Source organism: Archocentrus centrarchus, chromosome 2 (genome assembly GCF_007364275.1).
Source record: "Archocentrus centrarchus isolate MPI-CPG fArcCen1 chromosome 2, fArcCen1, whole genome shotgun sequence".
Taxonomy (NCBI): Eukaryota; Metazoa; Chordata; class Actinopteri; order Cichliformes; family Cichlidae; genus Archocentrus; species Archocentrus centrarchus.
In genome coordinates, this window is record NC_044347.1 from 27,067,094 (window position 1) to 27,090,943 (window position 23,850).

Below are 23,850 nucleotides of genomic sequence, written 5' to 3' on the forward strand. Positions count from 1 at the left end.
TCGGTGTGCCAACTTCTTCCACGACCGTGCACGCACAGATACAGTGACACACGCTGATGAGGCTTTTTCTCAAGAAGAAGAGGAGAGCTGCAGGTCTGACAGACAGGCTGTCAGAGCCAGTTTCAGCACTCTTACATCACAGAGACAGAACATTGGTATTTCCAGCATTAGGGCATTGATTATGGGGCTCTTTGCTTCCAGATTGATCATTTAAAGTTCAATTGACCATGACTCTGGCACAGCACAAAATAACACAAACCCAGCAGCATGCTGAACACATTTTCCTCTCTAATTTGACAGACATGTTCCATTTACACTACAGTAGAAAAACAATCCATTTCCACACATTTCCACAGACAACAGACCTTTGAGATGGGATGATTGCTTAATATTAATAGCCTTATGGAAAATCGTGGCTGCAGCTTGCCGACTGCTACATGCAGGTGTTCATGAGAAGGCAAACGAGGATGAGGAGATGATCAGTCAGGAGGCAGAAAAGGAGATGCCCACAGACAAAAATAGCCTTTTCATTCCCACCTGCAGCCTTAATTCTACTTGCACAGCTTATATGACAGGAAAAAGAAATAGTGATGCAGTTTTTTTCCCCATATAAAAATAGAGGCGTGATGGTCACCGCATCTCATATCATGAAATGTAGTCTTTGTAACTGTGATCTCAGACGTAAACCAGGAAAGGGCACAACAGCAGAACAGCACGTCAACCAGGATGAAGCAGTGATGGGCAAACAAGATAAAAGCTTCCTTAATCTACTGAGGATGTCTTTGCGCTGACAATGTGAATTTGTTCCGAGAGGTCTGCTTTAGATGGACGGTACGTGTATGTTTGTGTGTTCTCACACAACATTTTTGGGCTTTGGTTTGGCCTCTTTGACGCTTCCAAGCCTTTGGTTCTTTTTTGACAGAGCTCTTTGTGCAGCAATATTGAGAGGAGCATGAAGGCTTTCAAAATGAGAAATACGCAGTCTGCCTTGTTAGCACACGGGCAAGGTGAACGCATCTGCACAGAGAACTCGGCTAAGTGCTCATATACCTCAGAGTCTTTCACAGATCAGTGATTGGAAGAGGTGTTGTCGGGCTATAAAATCATTTTATAGCACTATGGGGGAAATGCAACAAAGCATGATGACTAATGAGGTCTTTTTTGGGCCAGCATTTATAATGTTTCTGACCATTTCCAGTGATGTAAAGACAAAAATCAAAGAAAAAAAAGCAGAGGTAGAAAGTGGAGGTGGATTAAAACAGAGGCGGGGATTTGCAGATTCAAATAATTTTGAGGACATCTGTTCAAAAATTCACACACTGACTAATTTTTTTGTTTGTTTGTTTTTTACTTTGCTTATGTGAAAAAAGCATTGTTGCTCACATGGCTGTACATAATTCACAGTGAGAGCTGCAACAGTCAGAGCAAGCGATGTAAAAAGAGGTTAAAATCTCACCAGCCTGTTAGCGTCTCAACAGATTTGAGTGCTTTAAATAAGAACGTAACATGCTGCGAATCACAGTTCCAAAATCACGGTAATCCATCTCACTTTGAAAATACATCAGATCACTGTTTCAGTCAAAAAAATCAAGTGTTTTGTGCTTGGGGGGTGTAACTCAGAAAAATAAAATGAGCTAGGCAGCATAATCTGTTTGCCAACATAAGATTTTAGGATTTTTGAACCAGAAAACTCTGGGCTAAAATGAGTCAGCTAGCTGCAACACATTTTTAATATTAGCTTGTCACTAATAGTAAATTAACTGAGTTTTATGCTATTAAATGTTTGTTTTAAAATGTACTTTATAAAGCACAAAACAGCCGTTGCATTTACAATATCAACAGCAATAATGTCCATCTCAGTGTTCCCATACGTGAGTCCCGTACGCTTCCCTCATTTGGCTGTTTCCATTCATCCTTTAAATTACTGCTGTATTCTGGCCACAGTTGGGTATTGTGAAGGGCTTGGTGTTAATTGTCTCTGCGTGCCTTTCTGTGAAAGTCACCACACACAACTGTCCTCTCAGACTTACTTAAGTTCCAGGATATTGAAGAGTAGAACCTTGGAACCAGCTCCCAGTTTGAATTTGGGACACAGACACCCTCTTTTAACTCTCTATGTGTTTATACACCACTGTGCATTTAATCATTAGTTATTATTCATCTCTGGCTCTCTTCCACAGTGTGTCTTTTGTCCTGTCTCCCTCCCCTCAGCCCCAACTGGTCATACTGATGACTGCCCCTCCCTGAGCCTGGTTCTGCTGGAGGTTTCTTCCTGTTGAAAGGGAGTTTTTCCTTCCCATTGTTGCCAAGGCCTTGCTCATAGGGGGTTGTCTGATTGTTGGATTTTCACTCTAGTTATTGTATAGTCTTACAACATAAAGCGCCTTGAGGTGACTGTTTACTGTGATTTGGTGCTATATTAATAAAATTTAACTGAATTGAAATGATGGAACTACTTGCAGTTCCCAGATTACACACCGAATGACTTAAATTTCATTATTGTAGTGTTGTATAACAATAGTTTTGAATATATTTTGTAGTTTCTGTTGTGTGCAGTAAAATATCACTTAGTTAATGATAAAATACAGTGCACTGAGCACCCTGACACTCAATGGTTTAAAAACTTAGGATTGTGGTTGGGCAAGTGATCACTAGAAAACACATTTTTGTTAAAACAAAATGTGAGATACAGATTTGTGGTTTCTGCAGGAGCACATAGCAGCATTTCACAATGCCATAGCCAGTGGTAAGTCTACTGTGAGTGGTTACAGGAGTATCACTCATAGTCAAAATCCCCATCACTGTTGACTGAGGGGTAAATATGAGTGTTCAGTATAAAGAAATGAAGATAAACTTTATTTGATCAAAATTCTTTTGTTACAACAGTCAAAATTATGTTAACGTGACAAACATATAACAAATAGTATAAATACATAGAATGGTTAGAAATACAAGCTCTCCTCCAAGGTTTCTATCTGCAAAGTAAATATTTTTAGAGCTGCAAACAAAAGAATTCCCCCGTGAGCCAGGTAAATTATACTCAGGGGAGTTCCAGTCAGACAAAGAAAAACTGTGGACAAAGGTCTTACTTAACTCACATATTTTACAGGTTTTGCATGGAGCCATTATTATTTACACTTCAGGGGTTGGTATACAGTTTCCCAAGACAACCCTACAGTAAAGAAGATACAATGAACATCCATATTGTTATTGTATGTCTGTAGTAAGAGTCAGAGAGTAACTGAGGAAAGAAAACTTGGGAGTTGTCAGTCATGTAGCAGCGCCTGCCTCGCTGATGATGGCCAGGTGGAGCAATGACCTGGCTTTGTTCAGCCAGCATTCCCAGTGGAAAACGTCGAGAAAGGCCCTCCTAAATCTATCACCTGAAAGAGTGTACAGCGCCAGATTGAAAAAAGTGTTGAATCCAGCCAGAGGCCTGGAGACAATATACGCTGCATGTACGATATTCTCTACTGGCCAAGTCACGTTATGGTATCTCGTTTCAATCCGCAACACACGCAAGACGTGAAATGGCAGGAAACACACGACAAACACCACCAGGATCAGCACAGTCACACCCCGTGCTCGCATCCGGCAGAGACTTGTTGTGTGTGGTCCTTTTGCCAGCTCTTTGACTATACCAGTGTAACAAATAAACACCACCGCAAGGGGAAGCAGAAATCCAAGTGCTGTAAGCAGCAAGCCGTACAACCGCACTGTAGTGACAGGTTCAGTACTTGCAAAGTCAAGGCACTTGCTGTTGTTATCCACTGATATCATGTTCAACATGGGTGTTATTTCAGTAGCGGAGCTGATCCAAACAGCTGAACAGGCAAGGATACCCCAGCGCTTCTGCTGGATCTGTGCCGCACTCAGCGGCTTGATCACCACCAGGTAACGAAAAACTGCGAGACACGTCAGGAGGAGGATGCTCCCGTAAAGGTTAAAGTGAAATCCGAAGCGCACGAAGCGGCACATGAATTTGCAGAGAGGCCACATCTCCCACGTGCTGTAGTAGTAGACCAGGAATGGCAGGGTGAGGACGTAGAGGAAATCAGCCACTGCCAGGTTGACCATGATGATGCTGCTGCTCTTCCAGGGACGCAGCTTTGTCAGGTAAATGCCGATGGAGGTTATGTTTCCAGCCACGCCCACGATGAAGATGAGGCTGTAAGCGACAGGCAGGTAGTAGCTTTTCAGCAGCTGAACCAAATCAGTGCAGTTGGAATGGTTGGAACTGTTGGTGGCCATAGTTATGTCCTACTGAGAATGAGAAGGGAAGCACATTTAAAACACAAAAATCTGAAAAATGGAACGCTAAGGTAGGATGCTGTGCTCCTCGGTTTTGGAAATGTAATTGAATTCCAGGATTTCCTGATTCAAGTTAACTGATTTTTACTGTTTTGAGTTAATTTGAAATTTCCAAGGATTTGAGACAATATCATTTTGGGAGCTACAACTTAACAAAATTAACAGTTTTCTAATAAAAAAAAAAAAAACGAAAATATTAACATATAATCTATAATTGGCACAAATGTGCTGAACAAATACCTTTTTTTTTTTTTTAGCAACACCTACATTCATCTGTGTATTGTACTCATAAAGTACTTGTTTTGTGAGCAATAAAATAGGCTACAAGCAAATCACTCCATTTCCCCCCAGCTGTCAGATCAGAGTCAGCAGCAATTACTACTCGAGGATGGAAGGAGAGCGCAAGACAAGAAACCCAGAGGTGAGCAGACAAGCAAACAAACAAACAATCAAGCAAAGTCAGTGGGAAAGAAGCAAACAAAAATTGTTCTTTGTCAACAGTCTGGTTTCTGAAAGCTTCTCAGTATATGACAGCGCCTATGTCACCCTGTAATGCTGTCAGTGCAATCTGCTCTCGTTATGGATGTGAGGGGCTGTGCGAGGTGTCACTTACACATCATGTGCACACAGTTTTTGCACTCATTAAAATTATTACAGTTTTGAAAAATACAATCTGTGTAAATGATGATTGCAATGTTACAGCTGAGCATAAAGGTAAAATAAAAAAAAAAGGTTTTTACTCACTTCTAGCACCAGTATCCTCATCAGTATGCACTTCAAGCCTTCAGCGTCTCATCTCTGTTTTCACTTGCATCCCACAGTCACTCCTCCTCCTCTTATTCTTCCCTCTTAGCTTTCACTTTTTTCACACCGCAGGCGGGAAAGTCCAGAATATTTCCAGGTTTGTGTGCTTCAGCTCTGTGCACATTCTTCCTGGTGTCACGCTTGAGCTGATAAAGCTCAATGGATCTGAGCTGATAAAGCTTAAGGGTCAATTTATCCATGTAGCTTAGGTTTCAGGTGGGGGAGTGGAATGTGGGAGCTCTAGCAACACATTCATTGCTTCTTCATGAAGAAAACAGTCCAGTGCTTCCTTTACGAGAATGAACTCAAGACTTTTATTATTGAGTTCAGTCTCATTGATGTCTTAATTATTTCTTGAAACAGGCATGTGATTACCTCGGCGTGACCCTGTCGTGCAAAATGTAGCACCTGCAGACCTACCTTGGTTTGTGATTAAAGTAACAAGGAAGTTTAGAAGCGGGAAATGAACACTTAGTTATAACAGTGTGTTACCTTGTTATTCTATTTCAGACCTCACATCTAGTATATAATTTTACTTTAAAGTATTTATTTCCCATTAATATAAAGTTCCACAAATTCAACAGTCAGTTTCAATCAAAAGGGTCACACAAAAGGGTGAGACAGGACAAAATGCATCACTGTTTTCTAACTTTACTAATTTACTAATTAATAAGTAGACAAACACTTAATTGTCTTCAAATGCAAACAAAGAACAAAACTGACATATTCACTCAGTTGTGGTCCACTTGTATGCTCCAGGGCAATAAATAAATAAACATATTTTTTAAGGCACAAGAAGTGCGGTTCTGTCTCAATAAAGTGGGTTGTGAGGCTCATATATGGAGTTTATGGCCTGGGAGTTGCTGATGAGGGTCAGTTACTTTAATTAGCTGCAACTGTGCAATTAAATGGTCAGCAGTGTGCTCTGCAAGGATGGCACTGCTTCAGGTGGTAAAAATGATTCATGGTGCCGCCTGCCTTTGTGGAGACAAGCTTTCGACACAGTTTGCGGTGCATCTTCTTTGTCAAGCTTTAAATAACCAGAATATCTCCGCACTGCTGAAATCCTCAGACCCTTCCATTCAGCGATGTCCTCATCTTTTGAGACTTGGGTTGTGGCCGTTGGGGTGTCATGTTCGTTAAAGCTGTTACCATTTTTCATTTTGTTTGTTATCTCACTTTTTTGGCAGATGATCACTCCAAAAAGATCACCATGTACAAGCTTTATCACAGTGCACGTTATCGTGCTTGAAGCAGGCATTAAAAGATGGGCACACTGGTGATAAAGGGATGCGCAACAATACTCAGGTAGGCTGTGGTGTTTAAACAATGCTCAGTTCATACTAAAGTGCTCAAACTGGGTCAAGAAAATATTCCCCAATCCATCAGCAGCAGCCTGAACTGCTGATACAAGGCAGGATATCGTTTATGCTAAGTTCTTACCCTACAATCTGAATGTAGGAGAAATCACGGCTCATCAGCCCGGGCAACATGTTTCTGATCTTCTATTGTCCAGTAGTGACAAAAGAAAGTGCAAATTATAGCCTCCGTTATCTGGCAGGAGTGGCACCCACTGTGTCTTCTGCTGCTGTAGCCCATCTTCTTCAAGGTTTTGCTGTGTTGTGCATTCAGAGATGCTCTTCTGCAAGCTTACTGGATATATTACACATGGTTATTTGAGCCAACAGGGCATCAATAACGCATTTTTGCCCAGAGAACTACTGCTCACTGGATGTTTTCTCTTTTTCAGACCATTCTCTATAAACCCTAGAGATGGGTCCGTGGGAAAATCCCAGCACATAAGCAGTTTCTGAAATTCTCAGACCAGCCTGTCTATGCAAACAACCATGCTGTGTTCAAAGTTACTTACAGTAAATCTTCAGAAGTTGTCTTGACCATTTCTACATACCTAAATGCATTGAGTTGTACATTTATTTATTGATTGAGGCAACCAAAGTCAGGCATCATGGTGGCACAGTGGTTAGCACTGTCGCCTCACATCAAGAAGACTGTGGTTTTGTGTTAATTCTGAATTGCCCATAGATGTGAATGTAAGTGTGAATGGTTGTCTGTCTCTCTGTGTTAGCCCTGCAACAGACTGGTGACCTGTCCAGGGCGTACCCTGCCTCCCACGCTATGGCAGCTGGGAAAGGTTCCAGCGGTGGTAGTCCGGGGCTGCTTTGTTGCGTCAGGACTTGGACTATTTGCTGTAATTGATGGAACCATGAGGACAATGATCAGAAACACACCAACAAGTTCATCTCTGAATGGCTCAAAAGAAAATTAAGGTTTGGGAGTGGCCTAGTCAAAGTCTGGGCTTAAATCTGATTGAAATCCTTTGACCTTAAACAGGCCATTCATGCTTGAAAACTCTCCAATATGGCTGAATTAAAACAATTCTGTGAAGAAGAGTGGGCCAAAAATTCCTCCACAGAGATGTGAAAGACTCAGTGTCAGTTATCATTATCATTATCATCATTGTTTGTAGTTCTACATTTAGGGGGCAATTACTTTTTCACACAGGGCCAGGCAGGTTTGGATGAGTTTTCCATTAATAAATTAAATCTTTCTTTAAAACCTGCATTTTGTATCATTTTGTATCTTTGTCTAATAATATTTTGGATGATTTGAAATATGTAAGTCTGACAAATATGCAAAAAAAAAAAAGGAAAAAGAAAAAAAAATAAGGAAATGGCCAAATGCTTTTTCACCTCACTGCATTTCAGTACTTATAAATAAGTTGCTTGACTCTGTTAATTATTCATTTTAAGCATTAATGATTGCAACTGTGTTTACACATCTTCCCACCTCATGTAGTCATCAGCTGCAGACCACACTGAAATATTGATTTAAATCTTGTGCAATTTCTCTTTTGTGGCACTCTTTATAATGTAAGTATAAAAACATATACACTGTTACTTTTCAGTGTGAATATATCTCATTGGCTGTCAGGGTAAGCTGTAAAAATATACCTACAGTTTTCATATTATGTTTGACTGCTGTTATCACTTGTCCAGTGTAGCTGATCACCGTCATCTTGACATGCACATGAATATTTGTCCTGTGTTTAAAGGTTATTGAGTGTCAAGGCTACACCCGCCACTAAGCCGGTTCCATTTCCTTGTTTACCTCAAAGTATAAAGCATCTACAAATCTTCATCTTTTCTCCCCTGGCGGCCCTGGACGTGCTGATGTTCTCTGTAATGTCAGTCTTCTAGACATCACACACACAGTTAGAAGCAGCAAAAGAAGTTTACAAATGTTTATTTTACAAAAGGGAAGCTAGAAATGATGTAAACAGAGTTTTAGAAATCACACTGTCGGGATGGTGCAGTCTTTGAAGTGGCAGCAGAAGTAAGTGTTTATTGTAGAGATAAAAATCAGCTTAGTTCAGAGAAAAATTAATGTCAAAGATCAACTTGACGCACAGAAATCTGAGTAGAGAGGATTAGGTGCCCTGAGGGCAGCTCGCCTGAGGACAAGAGCGTGTCAGAAGGTGTTGATGCCGGGGGGCTAAGAAAGAAAAAAATGGTTGTGTCTACAGTTTAGGCATCCTTGAAGCATTGAGGCGCATAGAAACACAGGAGGAACCAGCGGCGTAACGCATCTCCCTCAGCATACCGCTCCACTGCTTCTTGTCGTCCTCATACCTAACAAGTATGAGAGTTGAGTCATTTTTCCACACAAGCCAAACAACAATATTTATATTAAAAAAAAACTCTGTAAATCTGGGTCCCATAACTTAAGACTTACTGCCAGACGTCAGTGACCTCCGTGGGAGCCACCTCCTTGTTCTCCATCTGAACCATAGCAAAGCCACCCACAGCATAAAGGGAGCCACTATTGCTCACTAGGTTGACAGAGCTTCTCTCCTGAGGAAACTCTGTGAAGGGCTCCCACCTGCAGAGATACAACATTAGGAGAAGGTTGGGAATAAGTCTGAGCTTTCACTTTTGTCTTTCTTTTTGTGTGTGTGGTTTTTTTTTTGGCGCAGAGAACTGAAATCATCAGTAATTTTTTTTTAAGAATTGAAAATGTTAATTATAAACAAGGAAATGACCCAGATCAAACTGTTAATATAACGTATTTATATTTGTGCTTAATTGGAGAGATTTTCATCTCAGTGTTACATACGTTCTGCCTTTTACACTAGCAAGCTACTAGCTACAACAGTGCCATAGCAAATCTAAATCAACTTAGAGGTTGCTTCTGCATATAAATAATTCACATTAAGATCAATCTATTGATGTTTTAATGTTACTAATGCTGCTTTTAATCCTATCCAGCTGGCTAACTAGCTAGGGCAGAACTGAGGAGCCAGCTAGTAGGTACTTGGATTGCACACGCCAGCAGTGCGTTACGACACCGTAAGGAGCACTGGTGACTCGTGTTGACTTGCTCTGTGCTAAACGCTAAAAAACCCCCATCATTTTCATTCGCCGCCGTCTGGGGACTCCCCCAAAGTTTGTCCGGTTCACATCCAATTTCTCTAAAAAAAAGTTATATTTTTGCCAAGAAAGGTGAATTTTAACCCATTATCTTGCACCCCATACCACCAAGAAAGCCCTCTATATCGATTATTTGGTCCCTTAATCACAAAACTATGAAGTTTGAAACAATAATTAGACCACGCCTGGCAGTTTCCCATGCATCGCCACTGCCGAGTGACATTTGCGAGGTACCATGAATCACCTCCCAAAAATTGTTTTATTATTTTTGATTAATGCATGAACTTATTTCATTGTTTTTACCCCAAATATACAATTTATAATAAATCAGATTAATAAAAAAAAAACTAAAATATAATTTTTAATAAATATATTAAATATTAATAATAAATACATTAAAGGTATATGAAATATAAATAATACAAATATGATAAATATTTCAATTTTAATTTTCTTTTCAAGAACATGATGAAGACACCAGCCTTTTTCCTCTGCAGATTCATAATCTTTGTCAGATTCCCTTCATTTAGATATACAACTTGCTATATTTCGAACATGATCTAATTTTCACAGTCATGACCATGTGACCTTGAAGGTTAAAGGTCAAGGTTCAGTGCTAATGCCAGGGTCATAATGTAATTGTAATCCCAAATCTGATAGGTATTTGTGCAATTGCTAAGAAAGTGACTGAAAACCTATTTGAAGATGTACTATGTTTTACTTTAAAATCTTAGAATAAAATCACAGTTTTTTTTTAACCATTAAAATGTATTAATGACTTGCCCCCAAATTTTCTGGATTCAAATCGCTCTAGAATGTGAACCCCTGGTTCAATTTTCAAAAACTAAACTGATACTGTAATCTGTGTGAATGGTTCTATCAATTTAGCTTTGAATTGTATTCAAATTGACAGCTTTCAATATTTATCCAAGTAACTACAGCTAGCTGAAGCTTTTAGAGACTTGAGCACAAAGAGCCAGTTTTTCTTTGTGAGCATGCTACCTAAAAGATTTGGTTATCTGGCTAGCTAGCAGCCTAGCACGCTGACAGGGAGTATTGGGGCATGAGATGAATTAAAATGTGATATATGATAAAAGCACAGCATTATGAAAAATGCCATTATGAAATTGAAACAGGCTTTGAAAAAATAAAATCCTTCCTCTTATTATTTTCCAGTCTGTTGACTGAATATGTTCATATTGCTGTTTTATATACTCATTGGCCACTTTACTAACGACACCTTGTAGTACCAGACTGCATCCCCTATTGCCTTCAGAACTGCTTTAATCTGTGCTTTTGTGGCACAGATTCAACAAGGCACTGGAAACATTCCTCAGAGAGTCTGGTCCATATTGACATGAAAGCATCATACAGTTGCTGCAGATGCATATCCATCATGCAAATCTTCTATTCTACCACATCCCCACACTGGACTGAGATCTGGGGACTCTAGAGGCCATTTGAGCACAGTGAACTGATTGTCATGTTTAAGAAACCAGTTTGAAATGACTGGATATCTGTGATATGGTGAGTTATACTGTTGAAAGCAGAAGATACCTAGGTTCTGTAGCTCTGATATCAACAAGACATTTTCACCCAGAGAACTGCCGCTTACGGGATGCTTTTTAGGACTATTCTCTGTAAACCCTAGAGATGGCTGTGTGAAACCTTTAGTAGATCTGCAGTTTCTAAACTACTCAGACCAGCCCATATGGCACCAACAAGCATGCCTTGCTCACTTAAATCACCTTTCATCCCCATTCTGATGCTCAGTTTGAATTTCAACAGGCTGGCTTTACCATGTCAGCATGCCTAAATGCATTGAGTTGCTGCCATGTGTTTGGCTGATTAGATTTATGCACTAACAAGCTGTTGAATAAGCATACCTAATAAAGATACCAGTGAGTGTACATGCAATACTTTGAGGTTGATGTTAAAAAAAGAAAAGAAAAGAAAAAACTCCTGTAAATGTTTGCAAAATGCAAAATGAATTGCCCTCATCTAAAATCAAAGTTGCAAACAGATTCATACTTGTTCGTTGCAAAGTCATAGGCTTCACATGTGTCGGTGAGGCCTTCCTCGTTGACTCCACCAACTACTATGATCTTGCCATTGTGGATGACTGCTCCAAACATGGCTCTGGGAGTTTTCATGGCTGCCAGCTCCCTCCACTCTGACTGTTTGTGGTTATACGCAAACATCTTGTTGAGGGCTTTGCTGTGGAGATTAAGGGAAGAATACAACTGTGGGACTTTCAGTATCAAAAGATCTCAAACATCAGGCAAATGATGATCAACAGGAAGTCATTTGGAGAAAGAGCAGAACAGGAGTGATTAAAAATAATAATATAAAAACAATATATACAAACATCCAGAGACAGACAATTTTTAAGAGAGAGGGACACAACTTGTAAAAGCGTAAAGAGATAATTGCCAGGTTTAATTGCTTATTCCTATTGCCAGTTATCAAGACTGCTCAATTTGTTCTCTCATTTGGCCAGATTGTGCTTTATACTTTATTGTGCTATATACTTTATTTAGGCACATGTATGTTCCTTCTGGTTTCCCCCAGAGTCATTTAGATTTTAAATTCAGACTTAATTACACTGTTTTGTTTTTATTTTTATTTTTTTCTGTCAAATAGACAAAGTCAAGTTGACATTGATTGTTAATCAAAAGACCGAACAAACAAGTTGATTCAATTTACCTACTGTACTCATTAAAACATTTGCAGAGCCACTGTTGAAAACAGTATTACAGTGTTACATTGTTGTTATAAAAGTGTAGCTATCATCTTCATTGATACACCAATGGCAGTTTGAGTTACCTTTTAACTTTGAAGATTTTTAAAGAACTGTATATACTTGAGAAGCTAATAGTAATTACCCAGTAATTAACCTGTGAGACTTGCATTAGAACTCAAACCAGTTTAATTTCTGTGGACTAGAAAATATTTGGTTTTTCACTGTATACATTCAAAGATGGATGTAGCTATCCGTCTAAAAAGGAAACTCAATGTGAATCAATATGTTCAGAGTCCAGCCCCTCTTCAGGAGACTGGTTGGCTAATTGAGATGATCCGGGGTAAATCTAGCCAGTATCTCTCAACCTCACGCACTAGCTCAGGCTCCTTCCCCACCAGAGAGGTGATGTTACATGTCCCAATTGCCAGCCTCGACAGCAGGGGTCTGGCCCACCCTTCCTCCACGCTTCCTCCACCCTTGACCGCCACCTGATACACAATGCACTCAACCCCTATGGCGCCTCCTGTGGGTTGTGGGCCTGGAGGAGGGCTTTTATTTATTGTTTGCTTATATTTTATTTATTGATCAATTTTTGGAACAGTCACTGTGTCTCTCTGTTTTTGCATATGCGGTACTATAAGGGAACCACTTTAACTTAATGGCCTGATTTTCTCTTCACACTTTCTTTTCCCCTTCAGCCCTAGCTGAAATTTAATGCAGGGGAAGCACACCTGTTTACATTTGATAATTAGCAGCCTGTTTCACTGACAGCTGAAATTAGAGTTGACTGAGTGTCTTATTACAGCTTTAAAGCCTAAAGTTTCTAGACCTTCATTTTCTTTGAAAGCACAGTGTGTCAGTTTTGCAGCTGGAACAGCAGAGCACATGTTCTGTTGAGGGCTGCAACCTCAGGCAGAGAAAAACAACACAGCTTGTAGGCTGACTGTGACAGGAGATGCACGGGGTTGGTATTTTCCATGACTGCAGCATATTAGAATCATGGATTGAAGCAGTATAATTGTTGTCTGTGGAGTGCCATGCAGGCCTGCAGGGCTGGTAGGATGATAGACCACAGACAGCTGCAACTAAGATTACACACCCTTATGTTTCTTCTCCTATCTCTGTGGGGACTCTCATTGGCTTAATGCAATGCCTATAAACTCCCTTATTCTAAAACTTAATTATCACAACAGAATACAGAACCTATTTTTAATTCTAAACCTTATCCCAAGGCTAAATTTTAACATGTAAAATGATCTCCATTTGGCGCATTTAGGTCCCCATTAATGAGCATTCAGATTTAAGTCCCCACAAAGCATAAGAACAAGTAACATTCACACACACACACACACACACACACACACACACACACACACACACACACACACACACACACACACACACACACACACACACACACACACACACACACACACACATATATATATGCTCCTTTACTCACTTGTCATCTGTCTTTCCTCCAATGCTGTAGATCATCCCCTTGTGGGAGACAACTGCATGGCCATGGATCTTCAGAGGAAGTTTTTTGGTCTCGCTCCACTTCATTTTCCTGAATAATGTGATATTTGTAAACAACTGAAGTCACCAAGTGTTGTTTTCATCCCTTCAGTTTTTCTACTTCTGCTTTGCTTGGGATGTTTTTAATAGTTATGTAATGTCAATAACTTAAATATTCCAAAAATAAATACAAGAAAAAAAAAAAAGCTACTACTAAAGAGCTGAAAAAACAGCCAGAACAGGAGCAAAAAGTTGAGATCTAACATGATTATTTAAATTCAACGCTATGATTTTGTTTTTAAAAATCTTTCTTTCAAAGAAAGAAATGCAGGTAAATCACTTTAGTTCATTATCACCTAAAAAAACAAAACAAAAAACTAAATCTGAGATGTTTAGTGAGAAATGGGTAAGGTGTGGATCAAAGAAGAAACACTACTGACTCGGTGTCATAGCACATCACGCTATCAAGTGATTCATTGGTCTGGAGGTCTTTTCCAGCCACAGCAAACAGCAGGTTCTCGTTCTCTCCGATGTTGAAGAGGCATCTTGGAGAAGGCATTGGGGGCATGGCGATCCAGTCTGAGCTGAGTGGATCCAACTGGGGTTGGAGAAACAAGAAACAAGGGCAGAGAATGCACACTTTACCACCCACTAACTCTTGACAAGAGAATTTATAGAAAACTATGTTGCAGCCTTTTTTTTTTATCATGTGCTAAAAACAATAACTTTGAGTTATATTTTCTCTATATTCTTGTATAGTTTGGATCACAAATTAAAATGAATTCCAAAAGACAGTTTAGCATAAATATAACCTGATAAAGAAACCTGTAATGCAATGTAATACTAAGTGAATAAGTAAGATGGATACTGCTGTTACTTTAACCTATTAAATTTAAAATTAGTGCTAGAAATAACTATATTTCCCTGTATTTCCCTGTGCGTATAATGTAAAAGTACTACTGGGACTTTAATTTCACTGACGGAACCCTCCACAAGGGATTAATAAAGTTTAATCTAATTTAATCTAATCTAATCTAATCTAGAAAGTAACAAAAACAAAGCAAAAAAACCCCACCAGAATCCCTAAAGCTAACTAGGTCACATGATATAACCCACTGAATCCCATTTATATTGTATGTCTATTTAATATTTATAAAAAACCTTTATATCTGTTTTCCCTGCTTTTAGACTTTTTAATAAACTAAGCCAACAGCTTTCTGCATTGCTAGCTTATATAATGTCTCTGGCTAAGCTAACCTTCTCATGGCTTTAGCATTGTATTTAATATCTGTTAAACAGAGTGTTATCAAACATCGTACAATTTTCAACATAAAAGCAAATATAAATCTTTCTAAGAAATTATAAAATATGTATCTTTGCATCAGTTAAATATAGTTTTTTAGCTCTATCTGCCTGTTGACTGATAGTGGCTTCTTGGCAAATGGCCAACTTAGAGACCAGTTGGTTGCCAGGGAAAAATGTATATTCTCCAACTGGTTTGGTTCCTGGCTGTTGCTAGTGAAAAATGGTCACAAAGAGGTTTGTGATGCTAATTTGAATGGCTTTGGTTGGTATAGAAGACACATCTTGTCTGCTTCTTGCTAAATGTTATTGAAACTGTGAAAATTGTGATGTGTGCCAGAAAATGAGACCATTTTCCTTCAATGTAAAAGTTGTAGTTTTTGAAACTTATTGGCAGCAACAGCCACTAACCTCCTGCAACTATTCACCACTCAGTCAGGGAATGCACATTTTTTTTTAGGAACTGGAAGTTGCCAGGGGTGTTACTTACTAGATAGAAGTGATAAAATGTCTAATGACAGGAAAACTTCCTTACCAAATACACATAACATTGCAGAGGAACATCCTTGTTTTCCTCATCGACAAACAGTCCTCCAATGATGTAGAGCTGGTTCTTCTTTGTCACCAGGCTAACATGGTTACGTGGCACCTGCTCTGACATGGCAGCCAGGAAGCACTCGTTCTCAGTGACATCATATCCCACTGCTGCCGTGTCATTGATCATCAGGATGAAGTCTCGTGCATACATGCCATGTCTGCGGGTGTCATTCAGGAAGCCAGGGAATGGATTGTCCTCCTCTTCGCCTCCTTCCTTGTCCGCCCCCTCCTCCCCCTCCTTCTTGGATTTCTCTGGCAGTTTACCCTTGAAAGCATCCCTGATGACCTGGATCATCTTCTGAAGCTCTGGGTCAGCCTTGATGATCTCTTCAGTCTCTACTCTCTCTTTAAAGTATTTCTCCGGTAGGAGGCGAAAGCGGATGCAGTTGAAAGCATCCTTCAGGACTTTGAGGCGTTTCTCCCTGTCATGGCGGACCCAGGCCATGACGGCTTCGAAAACCAGTTCCTCTTTCTCTACATTCAATGAGTCTCCACCGATAATGGCAAATAGTTCATGGGCTGCGAGTTTGAGGAATTCTTCATCCTTGTAAAGGAGTTCAAAGCGGTCGGCAATGTAGTTGCGTGCAGCAACGGCAAGCCTGGGGCAGCTGAGAACCAGGCCCATCCTAAAAATGGCCATGCAGTTACTCAAAGATAGCTTCTTCTGAAGATAGTTGACACACACTGTGAAGACAGAAGGAATCTGGAATCTGTTTGCCACAGCAATGATATCCTGAACATTGTCATCAGTGAGATCAATTTCGGCTGAGTAGAGGTACTGGATGATCATGTCCAGGATGGAGGGGTTAACATCCTCAAGGACCACCTCTTTGGTGTTCTCCACCTCCTTTCCATCTTCAGTAAAGAAGATCTCCCTGAAGTAAGGGCTGCAGGCAGCCATGATCAGCCGATGGCAGGGGAAGCTACGGTCGCCTACCTTCAGGGTACAGTCCACAAACTTGTTCTCATTCAGCAGCTCTTTCAGGCCGTCCTGGAGCAGGGTGCTCTGAAACAGGCGCAGCTCCTCCTTGATGGCATTTGGGTCCATGGTGTATCAGGAGGGAAACAGTTGGTGAACAAAGGAGTTGGTAGAAAGAGGAAAGAGATAGTGGCCACAAGTCTTTTTGGCAGTCAGTGCTGCGTGGAAAAGGCAGAGCAAAGAAAAGGCTCCTGGTGTGAAGACCCTGCAATTTAATCCTGCCCCACTCTAAATATAGTTCCATCTGCCCCCTGACTGCTTCAGCTCCTGTGGAATCTAACTAGGCCAAATCATAGTGCACCACAGGCCAGGGCTGAGCAGCTGCTGTCACAGACTGAAAGAAGCAACTGGCTGCCCTGCCTGGGGATATGCCACCATGATTCAGCTCCTAGAGTGTCATGGGGTTAGTAACAGTGGAGACAATGCTGTCAAATCCCACAAATAGCTTTCCCTAAACTGGAGATTTGGAGAAAGTTTACAGCAATCGTTGTCATATTCCAAAATATGTGCACCGTCTTGAAGTTAGACACATTGTTCACTGATGTATTCAGTCTTATTCAGCAACCATAGCCAGTGATTTCCTCTTTTACTGACATATAATCCAGTTTCCATTACATTGCATTATATGTTTTTTTATATTTCACAGATAATATAAAAGAAATTATAAATTATTGTCACAAGTGGCACAGCTGGACCAGAAATTTAAAGATTCATCAAAAGTTGTTATTATCTTTGTTTAATTACTATAATAAAAATTTAAAATTACCAAAAATAATCAAGTTATATACGACAATAAAATAAAAGCGAACAAAGCTTAGTTCTAACCCCCTAAACTTAACCCAGAAAACAGCAAATTACGGGTGTTTTGCATTAAAAAGTATTTGAAAAAATGATAAAATATAGCATATTCTGTTGATGATGTCTTGATTCTATTGATCTATCAAAAGGTGCTCAAATAATTCATGATATCATATTTATTTAATGTTTACTCCTCATTTGCATTATATTTTTTGTGTTGTGCAACAGCATCAACCATCAGTTTAACTAATGACAGTATCAGCACTCTATGGATTCATTAATTATACTAATATCTGACCTGCAAAGTCAACCAGAGTAATATCAACACGATGTAAAAATTTTCCAAAGTGAAAATTGTTTCAAAGAAACGAAACAAACTCAATTCATGAGATACATTCGCTAATGGATTACAGACTAATACTCCAACACAAATGGGCCATTTGTAAATTGTATTTGTGCCTAAGAGAAAACTAAAAATATGGGAAAATATTAAGCTAATGTGGCAGTTTCTTGTAAATTACTCCTACAATCCATTCATATGAGTGGTTCTTGCATGAGGACCATTGTGCTATAATTGGGCCCGTAAAGTTTGTGCACGGTAGCCGTGCACAGAAAAACAGGTGAGAGCCACACAGAAAAGGAGTTCTTTCCACCAAAGAGCATCGCTCAGCCCTTTCTGTGTTATTGTTCAGCTGCTTAGTGGTGTGTGTGTGTTACTGTGCTGTTATTAAAACACTCTTCAGTTACTAAGATCATTTCAAAATGAAAAGATTTATTCGATTTCTTTGGTCTTGAGGATGAATGGTGTCCATCTGTTGGCAGGCACACAATTTACTGAAAACATCTTAAAATGGCAATTAAAGGAGGCCAATACTGATGTGTCTGAATCAATGCGAGCTTATATTGTCAAGTCTTATTTCTGTGGCCTGATAAAGTGAGGAGTGTGTGGAGTTAGGTAACATTTCTCCCGTGTGCAGCACTAAAGATAGATCAGACTATGCCACTTGTCGAGGAGCGTCTAACGTAATTTAAGGAGAAGAAGAACGCTGACTCTGCCACTTCCCTAAAGCCACAGGAGGTTAATTATGCAAACTTAGACCATATTGAAAATTGCATTTATGTGGGCCATTTGTCCAGGGTATTCAGGGACTGTATAAAAATATTGTTTGAGAAAGTGCAGCAAAATGAAATTAGATTTCACTCTGGCTGGCCCCTTATCCTCCTCGGCTAATTATCTGGTTCATAAAAGACGGACTTTGCCACTGTGAAGTCACTCATTAATTAGTGAAGTCACTGTTCATTTTCACTGTTGCCATCTTACACCTAGTCTATGCTTGCTGTTGTTGAATGCTGAATGTTTGAATGGCACCCAAAAGTGACATCACAACTGCCGGCACACACTGCACTTTGGTGTTGTTCTGGTTCGTCATGCACCTCTCAAATTTTGTAAGCTGGCACGCGCAGCACGTCCAGGTTGAACACATGACTGGACAATTATGCAAGTTATGTACCCCTGAAAGTATCTTTCAATTTAACTTTTTCTGTGACCACTACAGAGGACATAAGAAGACACATCAGCTCACAGAGGGGACAGCGTTGCAGCAGCTTGAAAAGCTGAGACCTGAAAAAAATTTAAAAACTGAAAAAAAATCTGTAATCACTTTGCTTCATGTTTGAACTTCTATTTAGATTCTGCACCAATGCTGATGCAGAAGTTTTTTTTTCTGATCATTGCGACACTACTGGCATGCCTCAAGCACAAATAGAAATGGTTACAGGGCTTTCCAACAAGACATCCAGAGAGTGGGGTGGAGCTGACTGTGAAACTGCAGGACACCACAGACTCCTTGGCTAATTACCTGGTCTATTCTCCTTTCTGACCAATGCCTAACAACTCCTTCTGACTTCTTCTGACCAATAATTTTTCTAACTGATGAGTACTATTATTTAAAGATTGAATTTCATGTTGCATTTAATATGACCTAACACTAGCGATGGAGCCCATAAAGTCATTGAGAAAGTGTTTACTGGGGTCACAGAGACTTTCATACAACTAGAAGTGTTTTTGTGACAGTGGGAAGGAAAAACTCCCTTTTAACAGGAAGAACCCTCCTGCAGAACCAGGCTCAGGGAGCCTGGTTCATAGTAAGAGCCTTGACAAACTATAAAAATTCTCAGATGTTTCACCTCAAAATCTTAATAAACACAACAAATAGCAACACGTGATTCAATTCAAATCAATTTTATTTATATAGTGCCGAATCCTAACAACAGCCACCTCAAGGTGCTTTAAGTTGCAAGGCAAAGACCCTACAAAAATACAGAGAAAACCCAATGATCAAACGACCCCCTATGAGCGAGCACTTGGCAGCAGTGGGAAGGAAAAACTCCCTTTTAACAGGAAGAACCCTCCTGCAGAACCAGGCTCAGGGAGCCTGGTTCATAGTAAGAGCCTTGACAAACTATAAAAATTCTCAGATGTTTCACCTCAAAATCTTAATAAACACAACAAATAGCAACACGTGATTCAATTCAAATCAATTTTATTTATATAGTGCCGAATCCTAACAACAGCCACCTCAAGGTGCTTTAAGTTGCAAGGCAAAGACCCTACAAAAATACAGAGAAAACCCAATGATCAAACGACCCCCTATGAGCGAGCACTTGGCAGCAGTGGGAAGGAAAAACTCCCTTTTAACAGGAAGAACCCTCCTGCAGAACCAGGCTCAGGGAGCCTGGTTCATAGTAAGAGCCTTGACAAACTATAAAAATTCTCAGATATATGTTTCACCTCAAAATCTTAATAAACACAACAAATAGCAACACGTGATTCAATTCAAATCAATTTTATTTATATAGTGCCGAATCCTAACAACAGCCACCTCAAGGTGCTTTAAGTTGCAAGGCAAAGACCCTACAAAAATACAGAGAAAACCCAATGATCAAACGACCCCCTATGAGCGAGCACTTGGCAGCAGTGGGAAGGAAAAACTCCCTTTTAACAGGAAGAAACCTCCAGCAGAACCAGGCTCAGGGAGGGGCAGTCATCTGCTGCTACCGGTTGGGGGTGATATGGGTGAGACAGGACAAAAGACACACTGTGGAGGAGAGTAAGAGATTAATACTGATTAAATGCAGGGTGGTGAAAGAGAGTGAAAAGAGGTGAATGAAGGAGAAACACTCAGTGCATAGTGTGATGCTAACTTTTGATTCTTGTTGCTCCTCTACATCATCAAAAGCCCAGGTGGAGCTTTTGTACACAGGCAGTTTGGCCTCTTTTAATATAATTCATTTAAGAAGAAAGGGTTAAATAAAATACAAAAATATGGAAAGAATAAATGTCAGCTTTATTTTAGGTACTATTAAAATTGCAATATCCTACCCCCTATACCCCAAATCATATTTATACAACAAGGCTTTTTCACATATTATTTTAGAGCAGATTTATTAAAAAATGTTTGGCATTAAATGCTGGCCATGTAGCACACAGTACAGTATGCATGAATGCAGTCAGTATAGCTGATTTCTGCTCATACAGCAGACATCAGGTCTGGCTGAACTGTAGCACCGGCAGTGACATCAACACTGGTTACCCAGTAGAGGGCAGTGTGTGGGCAGTGTGTGCATGTATCTCCATTAGTATTACTGCTTATGAAGTGAAACAGTGTAAACATCACATTTTTCATTCAGTAATTCTAAGAAAAAAAAAAACACATTCAAATGCTGAAAATGATTCCACAAAGTCATTGTTCATATATATAAAAAGAAAAAAATATATTTGATTGATATAAATGATGACAAGCTTCATCTCTATTGTGAATATGCACTTGTAGACCTCAGAGTGATTGAGTAAGGAATGAAACACATGGTAAGTCAGGAGGCACTGGGGGCATTAGTCCATCTTTTCACTACATTTGCAGCACTCAGGCTATGTATGAAAAAATGATCTGAGAGTGTGTCAGTTCTTCAGGATCTCTAACACACTATGAGCCAGTGCTCATCTGTATTCCTGAGAAGAGACGGAGGATCTCCTGTTTTCTATCCACGCTACGTTCTTTTTTTCTTTCTTTTTTTCCACTGTAATTACAAGAGGTCCTGGAGGAGGGGGCACAAAGACAGGAGCTGAAATGTGGAGGTGATACAGAACATCAGTGTACATGTATATGCCTGTGAATTATGCAAAAACTTCACATAACCCTGTGAAAAATAGCAGGTCATAGCTGCCCCTCCTTGAAGTGTAGGCAGATGTGTGACAGATGCCCTTACTCAGCCACCTGGAAAGAGAAAATGTATGAGGAAGTCAATATCCCAAACATTTGGATCAAATCAGAGTGACGTGGCCTCAATATTTCAGTCAAGGAAATGGAAAAAAAAAGGGGGCTAGGTGTAAAAGAGATAAAAGACAAAAATGTGGCTGACATGAATCATGAGAGTGTACCGGTGGATCTGGCTTCCACACATGTCCTCTTGCACTCCTCCTCCGTGTCAAAGCGGTTCTTGTTGCCATTGCAGCCTCCATACCAGAACTGGGCGCATGCATTCGCCTGTTTGTCATAGTACCAGCGGATGCTGTAGTCCCTGCACGTGCCTTGGTCCAGAATCAAGCCGCAGCGGGGGTCCAAGGGAACGGTCTCTGTAGGAAAAGATGTCATATGAACGTGAGAACTCGATCCCACCTAATCTAACCTCAGAGTGGCCCTTCCTGCTCTGTTTCTTCACCGCGCTGTCAGAAAGGAGCAGGTTCCACAAAATCAGCCACACTGCGTCAAAAATAATTGGCTTCCCCGTTCTTCCCCTCGCTGCACACACAGCAGAAAGGCCACATCAACGAAGGCCGTTCCCTTTCTGCAGCCTGTACTCAAAGCACACCGGACTGGAGCTTCAATGGAGCGTCATCTACTCCGTCAGGTGTCATCAAGGCACATTTGCAGCCATCTCAAACCTGAGTTGTCCGACTATTCACTTAACCTCCTGTTGTCACTATCCCTTATAGACACCCTCTGCCATCAACACTGGACAGAGAAAAATAAAGCAGGGCACTAGCAGTGTAAAGGTGAATTTATTATATGAGGGGAACGGCATAAAACATTTAAGCACTGACAGAAAATTATTTGTCGGACACTTGAGACGCTACTGTGCTTTTGTCCAGAGGTTCACATGCACACAACACAATGCATGGCAGTGTGGCCCAAGGTGTCTTGTACTGAAATATACTCCTCCCACACTGGACAGGTATGGATTTTAGTACTTATCTGCTATCATAGCACTTTATTATCCATTCCAGTTGCTGATATCAATCAGTGTTGGGATCATTACTCAAAAATAATTTGTTACACATTATTATTTACTGTAAAAAAATGTCACTTTGCTAATTTATAAAGTAATTTTTTACACTACTTGCTATATTACTGTTGTGTTACCCTGTAACATCACCCACAGAGCTGCAGTGTCAATGATTCTTTAGCCTAACGATACCTATCCATGGGTGGCCTATGATTTTAGGTCCACTGGCCTAATTTCTGTAACTTTGAAAACTTGGCTGTCATTGGTTTTCATATTTATGTCCAAAATTATAAAAAAAAAGTTCAAGAATTTAAAGGTATTTCCTACTCTCATTATTATAACAGCGCTGTAAATTCAGAAATAATTCTTCAGCCGTAGCATGACATCATTTTAACATGTCAACTAGCTAGCTAACATGCTGCTACCGTTTAGCTCAACATTGTAAATATTCTGCAGTGGTTGTAACACCTGGGAGAACAGTCACACATTCGTGGAGTTGAAAGAATCTCGACACTTTCAAATCTGCTTGCCTTGGGGAACTGCAGTACGGGACAGGCAATAACAAGAGATCTGTAAAAGGTGGCCGTGAGCGTTCTGACGCAGGGCAGTGAGGTATTTCTGTTCTCATCTATCAAGCTGTGCTTGTCTTGATTGCAGTTCTCTTTTTTTTTTTCACCCTCAGGCTCCTTCCTAACACGGCTACAAAGTGATGATGCACCAAATTCTTAATATTTTTTTTGTTTTCAAAATCAGCCTCTAATTGCTGGGTGACACAAATGCTTTACTTGTTAGTAGGTTAATTAAGGAAGTTGGATTTAGCCTTGGAAAAGGTTTAGTAATACCAACAGAGCAGCATACACTTTTAATTTTATAAATGATCCTTATACTTGTCTCAGACAACTGGTATACTGGACCTGTGCCTTTTTAAAACCACTGTACAATCAGTTGCAAGGACAATAATATGTTGAATATTTAGCTTACATTAAAATTACTGTGGAACTCCATCCCACTCAGGTAACTTAACCACTAAAGTAGAATCTAGACTTCTGAGTTGAATCTATGTAGCG

The 23,850-nt window shown here is 40.0% G+C and overlaps 3 protein-coding genes across 4 annotated transcripts in view; all 3 read right to left on the minus strand.

The window, feature by feature from the left end:
* Window positions 1–3,270: 3,270 nt before the first annotated feature.
* LOC115792299 (2-oxoglutarate receptor 1) lies at window positions 3,271–4,251 on the minus strand. Its single transcript, XM_030746772.1, has one exon. It carries the CDS (start codon window positions 4,249–4,251, stop codon window positions 3,271–3,273), a length of 981 nt encoding a protein of 326 aa, XP_030602632.1.
* A 4,112-nt stretch (window positions 4,252–8,363) lies between these two features.
* On the minus strand, window positions 8,364–16,869 carry LOC115795057 (kelch-like protein 41b). The gene is made up of 6 exons (XM_030750829.1): window positions 15,662–16,869; window positions 14,265–14,422; window positions 13,769–13,876; window positions 11,595–11,780; window positions 8,869–9,015; window positions 8,364–8,765 (listed from the first exon to the last, which is right to left on the minus strand). Exons 1-6 carry the CDS (start codon window positions 16,769–16,771, stop codon window positions 8,654–8,656), a joined length of 1,821 nt encoding a protein of 606 aa, XP_030606689.1. The 5' UTR covers window positions 16,772–16,869; the 3' UTR covers window positions 8,364–8,653.
* Window positions 16,870–20,493: 3,624 nt separating this feature from the next.
* Window positions 20,494–23,850, minus strand: part of LOC115799167 (collagen alpha-1(XXVIII) chain-like) — a 45,668-nt gene continuing 42,311 nt past the window's right edge. The window contains exons 35-37 of one of the 2 annotated variants that reach the window (XM_030756197.1): window positions 21,939–22,133; window positions 21,767–21,774; window positions 20,494–21,622 (exon numbers count right to left, since the gene is read on the minus strand). In XM_030756197.1, coding sequence (XP_030612057.1) covers window positions 21,767–21,774; window positions 21,939–22,133 — 203 coding nt within the window. In that variant the 3' untranslated portion in view covers window positions 20,494–21,622. Of the gene's footprint in view, window positions 21,775–21,919; window positions 22,134–23,850 lie in introns of both variants that reach the window. The other variant, XM_030756190.1, reaches the window with a different exon arrangement.